The 18,173-nt window shown below is 39.5% G+C and overlaps 1 protein-coding gene across 1 annotated transcript in view; it reads right to left on the bottom strand.

Annotated features, from left to right (window-relative positions):
* Nucleotides 1-16,878, bottom strand: part of HGD (homogentisate 1,2-dioxygenase) — a gene marked incomplete at its 5' end in the record, with an annotated part of 37,676 nt that extends 20,798 nt beyond the window's left edge. The window contains 3 exons of the mRNA XM_063075437.1: nt 12,124-12,229; nt 15,878-15,966; nt 16,798-16,878. Coding sequence (XP_062931507.1) covers nt 12,124-12,229; nt 15,878-15,966; nt 16,798-16,878 — 276 coding nt within the window. The remainder of the gene's footprint in view (nt 1-12,123; nt 12,230-15,877; nt 15,967-16,797) is intronic.
* Between the last annotated feature and the right edge of the window lie 1,295 nt (nt 16,879-18,173).

Raw genomic sequence — 18,173 nt, 5'->3', positions numbered from 1 at the left:
TTCCTGGCTTGCCAGCCTCTCTGTGTGGGCTCCTGACACTGCAGGGGAAGGTTCTACTTCGACTTCCAGTCCTTGGAGATTTAAATTATTTCCTTAAGAGAAAGAAAAAGCACCCAGCTGAGACTGGATTTGGTAAATGCAGTTACGGAATTCAGTTTCTTTACCAAACCCCGCATTTGTCCCCAGGCTGCCTGACGGTTCAGTTTAAATCACAACAATCTTTAATTTAATAATGAAATGATCTAAGGAAGTGGGGAGAAGAATCAGTAGGTTCAGGCCCTACTTGAAGTGTCAGCCCAGCACTTCTTAATCAACTTGGCAGCAGGCCTGACCCAGCCTGGCTGGCAACGGATAAGCCCAGCAGCCCCAGGACGCATCTCGTGGAGTGACCTGCACCCAGAAGGCAGGTTCCGTTGGCTGTGGTGCCTGGTCAAGGTGGGCTAGGCAAGGCGCCCCCATCAGGCCACAGCCTTAGCTCATTCTGTATTTCAGAGGGGCAGCCAGAGGGACAGGAAGCAGCAAGTGGAAAAGGCGGTGCTGGGATGATTCTACCTCTCTGACATATACAGTCAGGCAGCAGCCTACATTTCTTAGAAGCAAAGCAGGACGATCACATTCTGAGACTGCTTAAAAAGGATGTAAAATGTTGATTTGAAAAATGGTGTTGAAACCATGCTTCAGAAAGAATAAAATGCTTTAGGATGAATTCTATTAAGGATGCTGTCTCCTAGGGAAACATGGGGGAGCTGAGAGAAAGGACCTAGGGTCCCAAACTTGGCACTATTGACATTTTGTGCCAGATAATTTTCTGTTGTGGGAGGTTGTGCTGTGTATTGTAGAATGTTAGCAGCACCCCTGACCTCTACCCACTAGATGCCAGTAGCATTCCCCTAAGTAATAACAACCAAAAATGTCTCTAGACATTGCCAAATGACACTTGGGGGACAAATTTCTCCCAATTGAGAAGCACTGACCTAGGAGGATATTCCCCTGACATCAGGAAGGGCCACAGCTAAGCACTGCTGGATTTTTGAGGGGAGATTCTAGTCTACTACTAACCATTACCTGCTATTTCTCTCTATAGCAGCAGTGTAGAGTTTGTGTACCCAAGAAGATTGTCTGGAGGATACTACTACCTAGAATCTTAGTTTCAAAAAGAGTCATCAAAAAAAACAAACAAACAAAAACACACAAACATCACTTTGTACCCCATAAATAATACGATTATAATTTGTCAATAAATTTAAAAAAATACCCAAAACAAATATGTAAAAGAAAACGAAAATGGATCCTTTGAAAATACTAGTAAAATGATGTACATTTTTCTAGAAGATCAGACCAGGAAAAGAGAAAAATGTCACAACAAACTAAAAACAATGAAGTGATAAGTGGTATATAAGTAACAATATAAAATACTAAAAGTTATTAAGGATCATTATGTACAATTTCATATTAATATGGACGTCTTAAAAAAAAGTCACCATTCTAGATTCCCAATGGAAGGGATTTAAGTATCAGATCTATGGTTGCCTGGGCAGCCTTTTAGCTCTATCTAGAGATTCTCAACCCTGGCCACCCACGAGAATCACCTGGAGAGCCTCTGAGATCAAGAGCAAATTAAATCAGAATCTGTGAAGGTGGGGCCCAGGCATGAGTATTTTATAAATACTCTTCTAATGCGCAGCTAGGGTTTAAGAATTGGCATACCTAGCCCATAGATTCTGAGATTCTTGTATTGTTGATCCAAGCGTTATGCTCAGAAAAGTCCACCTAGTCAACCAGTCATTCAACCAATCAATCAGTCAACTAAATTGTGGCATCTTGGGCCAGACGTGGCAGTAACAGTGCCAGTTATCAAACATCAGGGATGTTTAAATAATACAAATCTAAGAATTTACGAATCTAAGGGGGAGAAAGAGAGCAAGAAAAGAGATAAAAAAAAAAAAAGAAAACTGGAAAAGAAAGAAAAAAGGAAAGAGAGAAGAGAGAGAGAAATCCCAGTAGCGAGAGAAATCCCAGTATCAAGAGAATTTCTGCCTGGTTAGTTGCACTGGGACAACACCTTTGTACATCTGCCTGAAATTAAAATACCTGTTGTAATAGAAATAAAATTCTGGACTCCAGAGAAGATATTCTTCTTCTGTGAGTGTGGAAGATTGATCCAGAGAGGCTGATGGATTGGCCAGGTTTGCTGTCATTTTTTCTAGGTCTGTAGCACATCAGCCCTCAAGTCATGAGGAGAGGTCATGGGGTGGCAAATGGAAAGACAACCGCATGATGACGTGGGGAGCATGGCTTCAATAGGGCCCACATCCCAGATAAAGTGATGGCCTTGATGAACCTTCTCTATTGCAAAAAATTATTCTCATCAAATGGCAGAGAGGGTATAGGGAGAGGACTAATTTATCTATTGCGTCTGATGGCAGCAGATTGTACAGAGTCTGTATTCAGATTGTACAGGGGCTATACCACGAGTGATAACAAAGGCCCCACGGTGGTTCTGATGAACCCACAAGAGGAAGCCAGCCTCAGATCCTCAGCGAAGAGATTTAGGTCAGGAGCTATGATGTGATATTTGGTGAATGTGAGGAGGGAGATTTGAGGAGAGGGTGAATAGGAGGAGTTCATTGGAGTACAGGGTAGAAACTTCTCCTGCCAAATTGTATGCTCCGGAGCAGCATCTCTCTGATCCAAGGTCACACCAAGAGGCGGGCATTGGGCTGAGCCAGTAGGCTTGGTTTCTGCTAGTGCTTCTGTTCCCATTTACTCTGTGACCCTAGGCAAGTCATTTTGTTTCTCTGGATTTTGTTTCTTCTTCCATGTAACAATGGGGTGCTCGTGAGAACTATAATTTCATAATTCTTTCAGAAAAGAGCTTCTGAAAGAAGCAAAGGGTGCTTGTTAACTGATTTAATCCTTACCATGAACTGATTATGTCCTCCCTCAAATTCATATGTTGAAGCCCTAACCTCCAATGTGACTGCATTTGGAGATAGAGGCTTTAGGAGGCAATTAAGGTTAAATGAGGTCATAAGTGTGAGGCCCTAATCATATAGGATTGGTCACCTTATAAGAAGAGGAAGAGCTCTCTTTCCCTGTCCACATGCACTCAGAGGAAAGGCCATGTGAGGATGCAGTGAAAATGTGGCCATCTGCAAACCAAAGGGAAAGCCCTCACCAGACATCAACCCTGCTGGCACCTTGATCTGGGACTTCTGGTCTCAAGAACTTTGAGATAATAAATTTCTGTTGTTAAAGCCATCCAGTCTATGATATTTTGTTATGGCAGCCTGATCAAACTAATATAGTTTTACAACTTTTTAATAGTTTATTTTATTCATTTATATATTATTGCTAAATAGCTCTCCCTATACATAATTCAATTATTAAACATTTCAAAAACAATGAAATCATTTGTAATACCCAATGCAAATGTCTTGGCTGTAGTAGGCATTAATAAATATTTGTTGAATGATTGAATGGGTGAATAATTATAAGGCACTGAAAACGTTGTTAATATTTCAAAGAACAAGATTAAAGCAAATGTGTGAGATCTTTGGAATTCAAAATAACATTGAGGCAATAGCTAGCAAATTGACAAATGTTTCTAAAAGTCCAAAGATTATTTCCAAAATGTAAATCAGTTCTTCATACATGTACAAAATCATAACTTCTATATCCTTTCTGAATTTCTGTTTAGTTGTTTTATGAACTATTGAGAGAGAGGTGTCAAAGTTTCCAACTATAATTATGAATTTGTCTATTTATCCTTTCATTTCTATCATTGCTTCACATATTTTGCAGCTGTATTCGGCAAATTATATTGGAAAATAAACCTTTGCTTACTAGAAATGTGGTGGTCAAAAATAACTTGAAAGGCATCTTCACGGGTGTCCAAAATTAGAATTAAAAATTCTTTAAGATTATCAAAGGAGGGATACAGAGAATTGGTGGCAACATTTAATGATCAGGTTTAAAATTTATGCTCAGAGATGAAAAGGAAATAACCGAGAATCGATTTCATTATTTCCAGAGTTAGAAGACTGGAAGTTAGACTCGATGATCTGAGTATTTCTTTCAACACTGAGATTCTTTGATTTAGTGAGATTCCCTCCAAAACTGCTGTGTACTCAACTAAGACTGAATGAATTGGATGCTCCCAACAACACTGGCTAACTAGAGGTAGAGCTATCATTAGAAGTTAGTACCATCCAAGAATTCTGAAGTAACTTGTAGGTGAAATAGTGATCATAATACATAAGTAATTGTTAGCAGCAGTGATGGCTGGGAGAGGTCCAGGGTAATTGGTAGTGGTGAGTTTCAGTTCAGCCTAAGGAAAATAAAGGTGAATAAAATGAAACGGTGGCTCACTGAATTCTTCAGCAAACTTAGCAATTTTAGGAAATAAGGCAGCATGATTTATGAGGAGAGAAATCAGGCTTTGATTGATCCATGGAGTTTTTTGAGGGAATAGGCAAGAGCAAAGGTAAGGAGGATCCAAATCCCTGTAATTTATCTAGACATTCAGAAGACTTTTATGAGGCTACAAAATATTGAGCCATTATGGATAGAGACCTGAATTCCCATATGGCCTTGCCCTTGAATGTAAACTAAGGGCTTTATATACATTGCTCAGCACCTAGATTAGAGCATGGAACATAGTAGTCAATAAATCTTTGTTACATGACATTTAATTCTCGCAGCAACTTTCTGGGGCTCTTATGATTATCATTATCTCCATTTTAGAAATAAGATGGTTTAGAACAGGTAAATGATCTCTACGAAGAAGCGATGCCAACATTCTATCAGCCTCTCTTATCAACCTACACCCTGAGCTTTTGATCAAATCCTGTCTTGATCTGCTTCCTAAACTATTCTTGATCTCCTTGGCTCCTGAACCCAGGCTTTGACTCTTTTTAATAATCTTGTACTTGGTCTTCCAATCTGACCCTTGTTTACTCCTCTTGCAGTATTGAGTCACCCTGGGCTAGTCTGACTTGGAACCCTCACCCTGCCAGGTCCTTCAGAATCAGCAATCTTGTCCCGTCCCTTTATATTCATTCATTCAGACAATATTTATCAAACCTCTCTGTGTGCCAGATTTTATGCTAGGTGCTGGAAATGAACAGGACATAGTCTCTGGCCTCAGGGAATCCATTACAGAAGACCCTAGAAGTGTGGACATTTCTTGATAGGAAAACAAGGAAATGGATAAGTGGAAATGACTTTGGAAGAGAAATATACACAGGAATGTTTCCTCAGGAGTAAGTCCTACTACAGGGCTTATTCAGCATTCTTACACATGGGAAATAAGAGATACAAGCAATGAAATCATCTGGTTTGTAGATAGTTCCAATGTCTTTCCAAGAAGTGAACTGTAAACTTATGGGAATGTACTGTAAAAAGAGTTAGCAAGCTGTCCAAAAAGGTCTGAACAGGGCATTGTGCACTGCAATGCTGGCAAATACCAGTGAATGCATTAAGGGAAATGCAATATAGTCTATTTATAGGATGATGGGATCTGAGCTATCCAGGAGTAAATTCAGCAATTCTACTATTTGGAAGAAGGCATGTGGTGGGTGCTGCAAATCAAATGAAGATGATAGAGACATAGATCCTACTCTCAAATATTTTAAGAAATATTGAAAGGTTTCAATGTAAAGAGTGGTATTTAAAATGAGTCTTAAATTATGGGTGAAGGTTGGCCCATTAACTCAGTTGGTTACAGTGTGGTACTGATAACACCAAGCTCCAGGATTCCATTTCTGTATCAGCGAGCCACCCAAAACAAATAAACAAACGAAAATTATAGGCAAGATTTGGATGGGTGGATATTTGTGAGGGAAGAAGAAATTCCAGGTAGATATTGTTCTGGAATGATGATGTCTCTAGTGTGCCTGGTAGATAGTGGACACGGAAGGAAGTGAAGGGTTTGAAAGCCTATGAGAGTGAATCGGGCTCTTGATTTTCTGTCTTGGGAGTCTCCCTGGTAACTCTTACACACACTTTGGGAATCCCCATTCTATGGACTTGGCACCAGATTCAATTAGAGGGAAAAGGACAAGAAGTTCTCAAAGATAAATCTAAGCATTCAAACCTGGGTGTGTGAAAGAATGGCTGTGCCAATAACAGGCATAGAAAAGCCAGGGAGAGAAGACACTTTGGGTGGGATTATGTTGACTTCAGTTTGGAACATGTTGAATTGTGACATGTGCACGACAACATCCAATGTGAGTTTTAAAGTTGGGGGAGAGACTTGTAAAACATTGCAGAGAGATAACAGTTAATGTCATGGAAATGAATGATATTTAGTAGATTTTAAAAAAGTAAAATCTGAGAGTTGCAGAAGATGACAAGAGGGAAATAAAAAGGATGATAGGGTGTAAATGAGATTTCCACAGCAAAGGCAGCACTAGTATGGCTTCCAAACCCCAGGGCAGCAGGGCTGACTTCCTGCAGTGTGGTCTGTGAGGTTATACCAAGCTTTGGGCTAAAGTTATGTTGGGTAAAGTTAGGCCTCTATCACCATACCTCCTGAGGTATGCATATCTGTATATTGGGGTGGGGGAGAAGGCAGGGGCAGGTGAGAAGCAAAGTGGGCTAAAAAATCCTCTGTTGCTTAAGGAGTTTCTCCTCTTAGCTCATCCTATCTGAGTATTTCTTATCAACAACAACTATCCCTTCATCTCTAAGGCAGAGAGAATTGAACAAAAGTGGGAATCAGTAGCTGACAATTGCATTTGGAAGGAAAGGGAGAAAAAGCAGAGGGAGAGTATTATGGGCTGGATTGTGTCCCCTTCCCCCAAATTCATATGTTGAAGTCCTTACCCCCAGTACTTCAGGATGTGACTGTATTTAGAGACAGAATCTTCACAAAACTAATTAAGTTAAAATGAGGTTGTTGGGGTGGGTCCTAATCCAATATGATGTTGTCCTTATAAGAAAAGGAGATTGGATACAGACACTTGCATGGGGAAGATGATCTGAAGACGCAGGGAGAAAACCACCATCTACTAGCCAGCGAGAGAGGCCTCAGATGAAACTAACCCTGCTGACACTCTGATCTCGAAATCCAGAATGGTGAGAAAATAAGTCTTTGTTGTTTAAGACACCCAGTCTGTTTTTGTTATTGCAGACCTAGAAAACTAACACAGAGGGGAAGGGGAAGAGGGGGGGGGGATTAGAAGGAGAAGAAAAGAAGAGGGTGAGAAAGATAATAAGGAAGGGGAGGAGAGAGTAAGTACGTCCCCCTTTCCCAGGAGGGAGATGGAGACGAGGGGGGAGAGAACAGTCTAGTTCAGGACCTTGGAGAAGGCTTGTTCTGCAAGGGTAGGAGTCACACAATGTTATGGAACCCAGAAAGCAAAGGGATTCAGAAGGAAAAGGGGGAGGTCAACTGTTCCGTGCTTTGGGATGTTGAGGAAGAAAGGACTGTATTTAGCTGTGGATGGTTTATGATAGTAAAAATGGAAAAAAAAATCTGACGATAAAGGAGTTGTTTTATAAACATTCAGTATATTGGATTACAATACAGAATTGAAAATTATTTAAAAAGACATGGAAACAAGGCAGAAAATGTGATGTTTAAATTAGAAAAAACAATGAAAACTGAATTACAGCATGATCTTAATTACAGTAAATATGTACGTAACTGCTTTTTTTAAGCACTAATATCAGAGTGTTGACAGCTTCTTCCCCTTCCTTCTCCTGCTCTCTATGGAAAAATGCTGACTCACTCATTCCCACTGCCGTCCCTTGAACTCCAGATTCACCGTGGAGATCAATGTTGTGTGTGTGTGTGTGTCCTAGGAAAAGGGGATGCCGTTCTACACCGCAGCTGTCATTTTCTAGAGGCTGAGGGTAGGGGAAGGAAGAGGCAAGCCAGAAACCAGTGGTGACAAGGCACAAGGAACCTGGGGAAGGTGAGAGGTGAGGGGAGAGAGGACTATAGGGAGGCAGCAGGAGGCAGTAAAATTGTTGAAAATGGATTTTTAAGTGTCACTGTGGGTTGTATAATGGATACTTTTTAATGTTTCCAGGAGAAGCAAGTAAAGATTGGCATTATTTTCAATTACTTGTGGTTACTGGTTGCATGGGACTCTAGGAATTATTTATTTACCTGTGTGTACCAAGAAAGAGACGGGAAAGGAAGAGACCAAAACATTAGAAATGGTCAGCTCTACATTGGTGGAATTACTGTTCATTCAAACTTCTATGTAAGTTTTGAATAAAAACATGTACTAATTTTTTAGGACAGTACATCATGGTTGTTTAAAGAGGCTATAAATATTTTCAATAGAGTGGTCTGGGCAGGCTGAATTGCATACGGTTAAGGAATGAATCGGGGTGATAATACAGGTTTAGATTACTTTTTCAAGAAATCTGGCTATGACTAGGAGAGATGGGCAAAAACTTAAAAAGGTAGAAAAACCCAAGACATTTTTGGCCGGAGGGGGATTTGAGGATGGCAAGACCCAAATAGTTTAACAAATGAGACAGCAAATACCCTGTAAGAGTGTATTTGTTTTGAAACATTTTTGATAATTTCCATGTACTGCAGACAGAAGGAATTTTATGACATGGCCTTTAATTAGCTTTGAGGTATTTCTCACTTTGTCCAAATTATACTGGTTGAGACCCAAGAGATAATTTCTTCAGCTGACGCCTAATTGGGTCAAGAGTATGACTTTCCAACAATCAGGAGGTTAGGGATGTAGTAATAAGAAAGATAAATTTTAAAGGACCCTGACCTCTAAAGAGAAATGCTGTTTAAGGAATTGAAATCTGTAAAATCATGGTTAAATTGGATTTAGGTTTATTCATTAAATTCTGAGATTTCAGAACTTAGAGAAAAACACATGATAAATAAAATTAGGTGTACTTCTTACATGAGATATTAATGGATTAACCTTGTTATGTCCACAGGCTGAATATAAATATACTCAAAAAGAGCTTGCACTAATTTTTGGATAATTGATTAAATACTCACTAAAGAAAACAAAGGCTTTTGGGTGGATAGTCCCCGATCTTTCTGGGAGGGTATCAAGGATGACAGTGATGATAGCATATCGCGTGATATACTCTCTTTGAGACTAAATGTTAGACTGGAAGAAACGAGCAATTCTCAGGTCTTCAAATTCACACAGATGACTAACGGTGGTGGCAGTTGGTGAAGCTGATGAAGTGTTGGACTTTTTCTGTGACAGGTGAAGACATATCTATCATACTGGCTTCAGGTGGGAAGGACTGTCAGATAGGTACCTAAATATAATTTTTTCAGACTTTCTTGCTGAGAGTCTGGAGTACATATTTAGAAGAGGTTATTGAGGGGGGAAAGTGATGAATGCAGATTGCTGTGGTTAATTAATGAAGCATAAAATTGGAAAGAGATATTAATTTGTCAAGAAGGTGTAAATGAAAAGACAAAAGGATAGATTTTACAAGAACTGTCAGGGTATGTATATCAGGGTAAGAGAAGCAGATGGCAGGTGACACAGGTCACAGGTCAGGAGGATGATAAACTGCTACCTTGATGGAGCTGGTGTTCCCAGAGGCACTAGTGAGCTCCAAGGTGCATCTCTCCCAGTGTGTGTGAACACAAGGCCGCAGGGGAGCAGTGGAGATATTGGAGGAGAAATTTATTTGTGGCCACCATATAGAAAGTGTTCAAGGAATTAAAAACAGGAAAAAGGTAAGAAGTTCAAGGACAAGTGCAAATGAATATTGCAGAATGGGAAACATGGGAAGGGCAAGGGGGAAACAAATATGGATTGAGGGTCTACTAGAAAGCCAGCAGAAACTTCTGATAAAGCTATTTTGATGTCTCTGTATTAACTCAAGCTTTTTAATTCAGTTGCCTCAAAATTCCTTATCAAATATATGTTAACTAGTTATGAAATAATAAATTAACACATATAACTGATATACTTGACTCTCACCTATCATGAGATACTTCCAACTTCCACTTTATTAATTTTTACATCATTTGAATTTATATATGTATATGTTACTTATATAATAAAACAAAACTAGAAAAGTTCTATTAGAACAGGGTTAGCTTCCATGGATATGCTACCTGTACCTGAAAATAATCATGAAGGAATACATTCATGTTAAATAAAATGTAGCAATAGTAGTCATGAAATCAGTAATATGTCATAAAAGTATATTGCTGAGCATGCTACACATTACACTCATAATAGAGACATCACACACTTTCCTTAAAGGTTAGATTTGAGACCTAACTCCCACCCCAAATAAAATTATATAAAAGCAGTATGGACCCACTGGTGCCCATATAACCACAAACAAATCTATGATGATGTACTGTATTAAGGTTTATAGGCGTAGGCAACTAGTGTAAAGCATGTGCACTTACACTGGAATTCCCCAGCCCACCTCATTTACCACTAGTGATTTGATTATTATCTTGAAGGCCTCATGATTTAAATTCCCCAAATCTGCATATGGACTTTTCCTTTAATCCTTTGTTTAGTCCAGTTCAATGGTTCTCATACCTAATATATGTAAGAATTACTATACAGGGTAGTATATGCAAAACTATATATCCTATACTTTGTGGGTGATTTAAGGGAATTTCAGAGATAATTTTGTTTGTACTTAATTTTTGTCTTTTAAATAAAATTTATAGGAGGCCATTGGTTTGGACTGAGCTCTTGTACTAGGCCCAACAGACCACACCAAAATGGAGTTACTCATGCTAAAGTTCTACATCACCAAGTCAAAACCAAATTGCTTATCTGACCTTCCAAGAAACCAGGAGATAGATATAATAGCCAAATTCCCAAACAGGCTAGTTTCAATGGGCATGATAATGAAGTTCTTAGAAAGGAAGAAACTTTGAAACAACAAAATCTGCTTTTTATTCTTTGTTTATACTTTCTTCAGCCCTTCTCTGTCTATAAAACCAACCTCCTCTCTCAGCTCACTGAAAGACTCATTCTATTTTATGGAATAAGATGTTTCCTGATTTTAGAATCACAAATAAAGACAATTAAGATGTTTAAATTAAATTTGTTATACTTCTGTCTTTTGACATGTCTTACTTGCTGTTTTCACAACCATCTCTTTGTGTAATATGAATATTGGCTCTACTTGAGAGAACTGACAGAAACACAATCGAAGGTTCCCTGTGTCATCTAAAGAAAAGAATTAGAAAACTTATTGTGGTCCAAGCAACCTCTTGACCCTCCAAAACTAGTATATAATTAATGTTTAGTTGGCATTTAGCCTGACCAGAACTTTACAAAACACAGGTATCCATCCCATTTTGCAGTTGAAACGTCATGGCACAAGGACACAGCTGGTAAGCAGAGGGGCAGGGATGCAAACCCAGGCCTGTTTTTCTTCCTACGCTATATATCTGTTATCAGCGACTATATCTAAATTCAGGGCAATACACTGGGGTTCTCAAAAGGTTTAAAAATTTAAAAAATTCAGTGCATTATGGCACTGGGCCTCTCTCACTGCTGCAAGCAGAGTATATAAATAATACGGATATCCAGAGGAAAAGCCCACTTAGCACCAGATTGAAAGGAGGAAACTTCTAGGCAAACAATGAAGGTTCCTAGGTCTAAAGAGAATGTGAAAGCCATGTGTCGCCACAACAGACTTACAGAATTAGGCTTAGACACAAGACTCTCATCCCTATACCAGATTTCAGAGGCCTCTTTTCAATCAGTATTGAATGTGTTTTCTATATTCCTTGGTAAACATAGATTTTTAAAAATAAAACAAACAAACAAAAACAACCTATGGGCATGTAGATATTTTGACCAGCCTATATAATCTCCATTCATCCAATTCATCTGGGCACCTGGGCATTCCTACCAGGTTTGACCACTCTTGTGCCTATCTACATGCCATTAGGCTAGAAAGACACAAGCTGTACACACACACACACACTTATACACAATCAAGCAATTTCAAAATTCCCACCCAAGTTTGAGCAACACACACACACACACACACACACACACACACACACACTTTAGCATCTATTTAAAAAAGCTGTCTAATTTTTCAAAGATCATGGCCTGATTTAAATATTTGTATTCAAGGCTTTGGATATATGGTGTGCTCCAATTCTCAGGTCCGGGTTACCTGGTTAGGATCAGGATCAACTTCATCCCAGTTGTGAGTGACATGGCCTTGGTCAATAGATTCAAAGGGCTTGTGAGAAACTGAAGGTAGAATCCGATATAGCCAGCTATGGGGAAGCAAGGACACACAAGTCTTAGGGTGATGTTCTGAGTGATACATGGACTGGCACAGCAAGTACCATTGGAAGACACTCAAGTCAACAATGATCTGTGGCTTTAATGTGAGAAGCAATGATGCTGCGTCACTTCTTAATAGCCATTTACTGCCCAGAGCCCTGGCTTCTTGTAACCTTCTCACTCCACCCATCACTCTTCACATCGAGGTTACAGCTCCTGATTATTCCCATGCTGCTGACAAACGAGGAATTGTCTTCTCAACAACTATGAAGGAAGGGGAAGCACTTCAAGGGATATTTTTGTAGGAAAATTCATAGAAAAACATTAGCTTATGTACATCATAGAATGCTAATTCTTAGTCTGGACTGTAAGGACAATGAGTCCTAAGTAGATCGAGAGAATATGAGTGGTATCTTTTTTATTTCTGAAATATAAACCAATTTTTTCCTTTAAAATTATAAAAGTAATATATGCCAAAGGTAAAAATAATTTAAGTATATAATATATATATATATATATATATATATATATATATATAATTCAAATAGTTTTGAAAGATAAATGATTCTTTCTCCTCTGATTTCTTTAGGGCTATTCCTCAGTCATCAGAGCTTAATGATTTTCTTATATATTCTCTCAGATATACCTCCAATTTATTTGTAAGCAAAATTGCCAAATTGTTGTACCACTTCATTCTCATACTTATAATGTGTGAGAGGGCCCAATCACCCTCATCTTTACAAATCTGGGTATTATTAATAATCTTTGTCTTACATGTGAAAAATAGTATCTCATTGTATTTTGTATTTTTTAAGTTATAAACAAGGTTGGTTTATTGGCCCTTTGTAATTTTCTATGAATTACTTGTGCAAGTCCTTTACTGTTTCCTATTGGGTTATTTGTCTTTTTGATATTGTAAAAGGTTTAGAAAATCAACACTTCTGTACTCCAAAATTAAGAGTGTGTCCATGTTTTATTATAGTACATTTATGGCTATGTTTTCTTTTTTTGTTGTTGTTTCTTTTCTTTTCTATGTTTTACTATCTGTACATGTTAAGGTATGAGCCAAAGATCTCTCTGCCAGGACTAGATATTAGGCTTTAGGAAGGGAAGAAAACCGTAATGAAGGAATCCTGAAGGACACCGGGAACAGAATCCTTCAGAAGTTGAGAGGGACTCTGAAACTCACTAAGAGGAACCCAAGTCCTTCCAGAGGCCATTACCCTGACAGAGTATAGAAGGAAGAGAGACCCTTCTTTTGACTATGTGGCTCTGACCCCTTAAGCCCAAGGACAGTCTACCTAAGCAGTTGGAGTTGCCCTGGCCCAATACCGAGCCACATGGGGGATAAATGGGTTAGATTTATTCAATTTCATTTGATTCCTACAGCTCTTGATAAGGTAGCCTCAGACCTTGGACTTACTAAACCTCTCCAGCTGTAAGTAGTATATGGGATTGACAGCGTGTGTGTGTGTATGTGTATATCTCAGAACCAGCCGTGTGACCCTGGGCAAGTTACTGAACTTCCTGGATTTTATGTTCTTCAAACTTATCTCCTAGGATTCTTGCAAGGACTTGAAGAGTTCATGTTGCTAATATGTCTGGCACACAATAGGACCTCACTTATTGGATGCTTCTGGAATTGTCTGTCCCCTCCTAATCATCTGGGTTTTCATCACCATCTAAGTTTCCCACATTCTTTGTCCTGACTCTCACCTTCTCAGGACCCAAGGAATCAGCTAACTATTCTGATGTGAAGTAATCCCTTATAGACAGAATATCTAATAGTTCTGTGGCAGCCCTGCACCTAAGGTTTAAATGAATAGTAATTAATGAAGAATTTCAGGCTGGCCCACCTATGGATGGGGCTGGTCCCATCTTCCCATTGGGGATTTTGGGCATTTCCTTGTGGATACCTTTGGAGAGTTCTAAAATGATGGGTGAGCCACGCCTCATGTCGGTTATTTTTTAGCTGAGTTTATAAAACTCCCAAGGCTGCACTACATTGTCCCAGGCAGATATTTAATTCTGATTCAGGGAACAGTGCCAGCTTCTTAATGAAATGCCAACAGCTCCTTTTCAGCCTCCTGGAACAAAGCTCAGCTCCTGTTGGCTGAAGATATTGCTGAATAATGGCGGCAGGCAGTAGAATCCAGAGACCAGGTGGCCTGTTAGTAGATGAGCTGTAAAGTCAGGGACATAGTCATGGAGGCCTGGTTGTCATAAATTAGAATGGACAGGTATTGTCTTTGTGCTTACCTTACCCTGTCTATTTGGGTCTGCAAAGAGAGAGATGATTAAATAGCAATAGAATTAACACCTGATTTTGACACTTGTAGGGAACTCATCTCTTCCTCCCTGCCTCTATGCACATATTTGCAGAGGGAAAAGCAATATTGATATTGACATTGTACATATCACCTGCCATATCTCATGCTCAGCTCTCTGACAGCCTCCTAGGGATACCCTGGAATTGAGGCAGAAACTCTGCTATGGTGGCAATAATGATGATTAGAATAACAACTAACATTAACTGACCACTAACCATACATTATATACATTCTTTCCTTCAGTCCTCACCACCACTATGAAATAGGTACTATGATTATCTCTGTTTTACAAGTGAAGGTTAGAGGTTCTGAGAAGGGAGATGATTTGCCCATGGTCACACAGCTGGAAAGAAGGAGCCAGGATTTAAACAGGGGGCCTGACTCCAGAGTGGGCATGATTACCACTAAGAGAAAGAATCCTTATTGTTTGTATGGTCCAATGTGCTATTGCACTCACTACCTTATTTGCTCCTCAGGAGGACCCTGTGGAGATAAACCCAGTCCCTCCTACTAAGCAGTACAAGACCACCTGCTCTCCTCCTCAAATTGCCAATGTCAGCAGCATCCCACTTTACAGATGTCTTAGCCTGAAATTCCTACAATTAGATATTACTTATTTAAATCACAACGCCTACTGGCTCCCAAATCCTCAACATGACTACACCATCCTGGTCCATCGGAGTTAATAAAGGGAGTAAGTTCATTGACCTGGCTTGTAGGATTAGAACAAACATGGCACATGATACACTGTGCTAATGAATGTGCTGGCTTCTGGCAAAGGCAAATTCCAAGGAGTTAAAACCTTATTAATTCAAATCACATGGGGCTAAAATACATGACCTTTCAACTACCCAAGCTTGGATTATCTAACATTTTTGTGCAAAGAACATAATGTTTCTAGTCAGCTGAGGAAGATATTGCTCTGAATCTTCCATAATTGTGACTTATAATCATTATAAAAACAAAACAAAACGAGTAAACTAAAAACCAAGACTCAGCTGGACAATCCACAGAGGAAGGCCAGACTATTAGGAACGTTCCATTCTGAGTACAGGTGAGCATTTGTACATGGAACTGGACATGTGTGTTTTCTAGGCTCTGGGCAGCTGCTCTGTCGTGTTTGTCCACCAGGCACTTGATTCTAGCTGGGACGAGGCCCCTCCTCCCCTGGCTGTGACTGAGACACAATCTATAAGAAGTAGAATCTTGGGCAGCCCTGGGAGGCTATGGCCCAGATGTAGAAGGCAGCACAAAGTCCTGGTCATAGCTCCCACAGTCTGCAGGTCAGAATTCATCTGATCCCCGTACCTTCTCTTATTGGTGCTCCGTGGACAAGTGAAAGCCGATCCTGAGAGCTGCTCAGCATACAGATTGTAGGGGCAGACCTGAGGATTATTCTGAAACAAAGGAGGCAGTAAATGACATTACTCCAATCCAAAAAGCATCCCACCTTTCCACTAACTAACTCAGTGGGGGAATCCTGCCCTGGGTGGGGATGCTCTGGGCCACTGCACTTGGCCATCCACAACCCATATTTGTTGTAATAACATTTTATGTGACTTTATCCCCTGACTGTAAAAGCAATACATGTTTATTGTAGAAAATTTATAAAATATATGATATTACCCATGATCTCACCAACCAGAAATAACTCAGTGTTAACTTGTGAGTAACATCCTTCCTTTCTTATCCTCCAAAATAGGGATCCTATGATATGTGTAATCTTGTAATAATAAGACTTTTTTTCTTCTCTTTTTTAAAGGAAACCCTATATTGTAAGCATTTTTTCATGCCATTTTTTCCATGAAAAAAATTTTTGTTTTCCATATTTCTGTAGTTGGTTGCTATTGTAAACAACACTAGTGTGGACATCTTTGTGCCTACATTTTTAATATGCCTTATTATTTTCTCATAATTGTCACATGGTATGCTATTCAAGGGAACTAAGAGGAAGTTCCCTTAGCCCTAGACTTTTGGAATCCTCCTGAAAGTCCTACAGTTAATCTTACTAATTTGGGTTGGGTGCTTTGCCATAGGTAACCACCAATCCAATTTTAATCATTGTATTGTCATTGCTCTGTATCCCAATTATCCTAATGACTTGTGAAAATCCTAGACAGTTCACGGGCTAAATTAGAAGAGCCACGGTAAATGGTGGTGCTTTGGCCTGAGGGCTAGTCACCCAGGCCTATGATTCAGAGCTCTCTAAGCATTTTATTCATTCGTACCTGTCCTTTTGGCAGGGAACCTGGGCAGCGAGGGTCCTCTGAAGCACACTCATTCCCAAATCCAGAAATGTACTGCATGTGACAAAGACACAAATGCCACCATTAATGGGATTTAAAGAACGTTTCACAATGTTGGCAGTTTACAAAGGGAAGAATTTCTATATGGGTGTGTGTTTGTGTGTCATGTTCTATACATAATATCTCTGCTATGTCTTGGCATTTGAACCACTTAGGAAACATAACATGCTTTGTGTGAATTCTAAAGACTTCCAGTTAATCAGAAGAAGAGTGCTGGATATTACACAGCCTTCTTCACCCTTAACTGTATTTGATTGATTTATGGGCTTGTTTTTAATTATCCTATCCCCAAAATAGGTTCTTTAATTCTGGTTCCACCCGAGAGTTCCTGAGAGGGTTCAAGCATCACCTCAACTTCAGATTAGTAGGATTTTTCTGGGCCTAGATGGCAATCTCCCTGAGCTTGGGGCTCTATTCTTCCTCCGCACCCAACTGGGAGTAGGTGTGTGGATCCAAGCTGATAGCAATACCCTTCAGAGAAAGCTCAGGCAGAAGCCTACATTATCTGACTCATCTATGCAGCACATGTATATATATTGATGCATGAAAATGAAGTTTAGAGATAGGAGTGGTTTTCAGAAGTGTCAGCCCAGAATCTTTTCTCCATTGCACAGTGGAGCCTACTCTGATTGTTACCTCTTCACTTTATACCCAGAGGAAAATGAAAGTTAAGGGGTTTCTCAACAAGGTAAATCATGGGGAGTCCCTGAAACTTACTCTTACAATGCTTAACACACCTGTGAGTTTTTGTTCACTGCCTGGCATCTTTGCTAGCCTATACATTCCATGAAGGCTGGAACTATGGCTGTCTTGTTTACCTCTACGTACCTTGTGCCTTGGCCTATAGAAGGTACTCAGTAGATATCTATTGACTAATTTAGTTTCTCATTGAAATCCAATTCTAATATGAGTGTATGTATGCTGCTGTAAGTAGGGCTAGAACCCCCTTTTTAAAAAATTTAAACACTAATTGATTTTAGCCCAGGATAATGAGAGTGCAGCCTTGCTCAGTGAGTGAAATGTCACCATCTGAGCACATCTCTTTAAGGGTTATAAGAAGGATGGATGTGGGTGGAGGGTTGGCCCTCCAGAGTTCTCAGCAGCATGGAGAAATATGAGGTAGATGTAACAAGCCTGGATGTGTGAGCAATGATCAGGCCAACAACTATCTATATTTGGAAGGAATATCAAATGTTAAATGTTATGACCTAGAAAGCAAAGGAAGTGAAATTATTCTCTTTGCCTTAAGACACAATTTTTTGTACATTTGAATTTACCATCATAAAAAAACAGCAAAT

This window comes from Cynocephalus volans, chromosome 1 (assembly GCF_027409185.1).
Source record: "Cynocephalus volans isolate mCynVol1 chromosome 1, mCynVol1.pri, whole genome shotgun sequence".
NCBI classification, from domain to species: Eukaryota; Metazoa; Chordata; class Mammalia; order Dermoptera; family Cynocephalidae; genus Cynocephalus; species Cynocephalus volans.
Note: the sequence above shows the minus strand (reverse complement) of the source record. Positions and strands in the feature narration are given on the sequence as shown.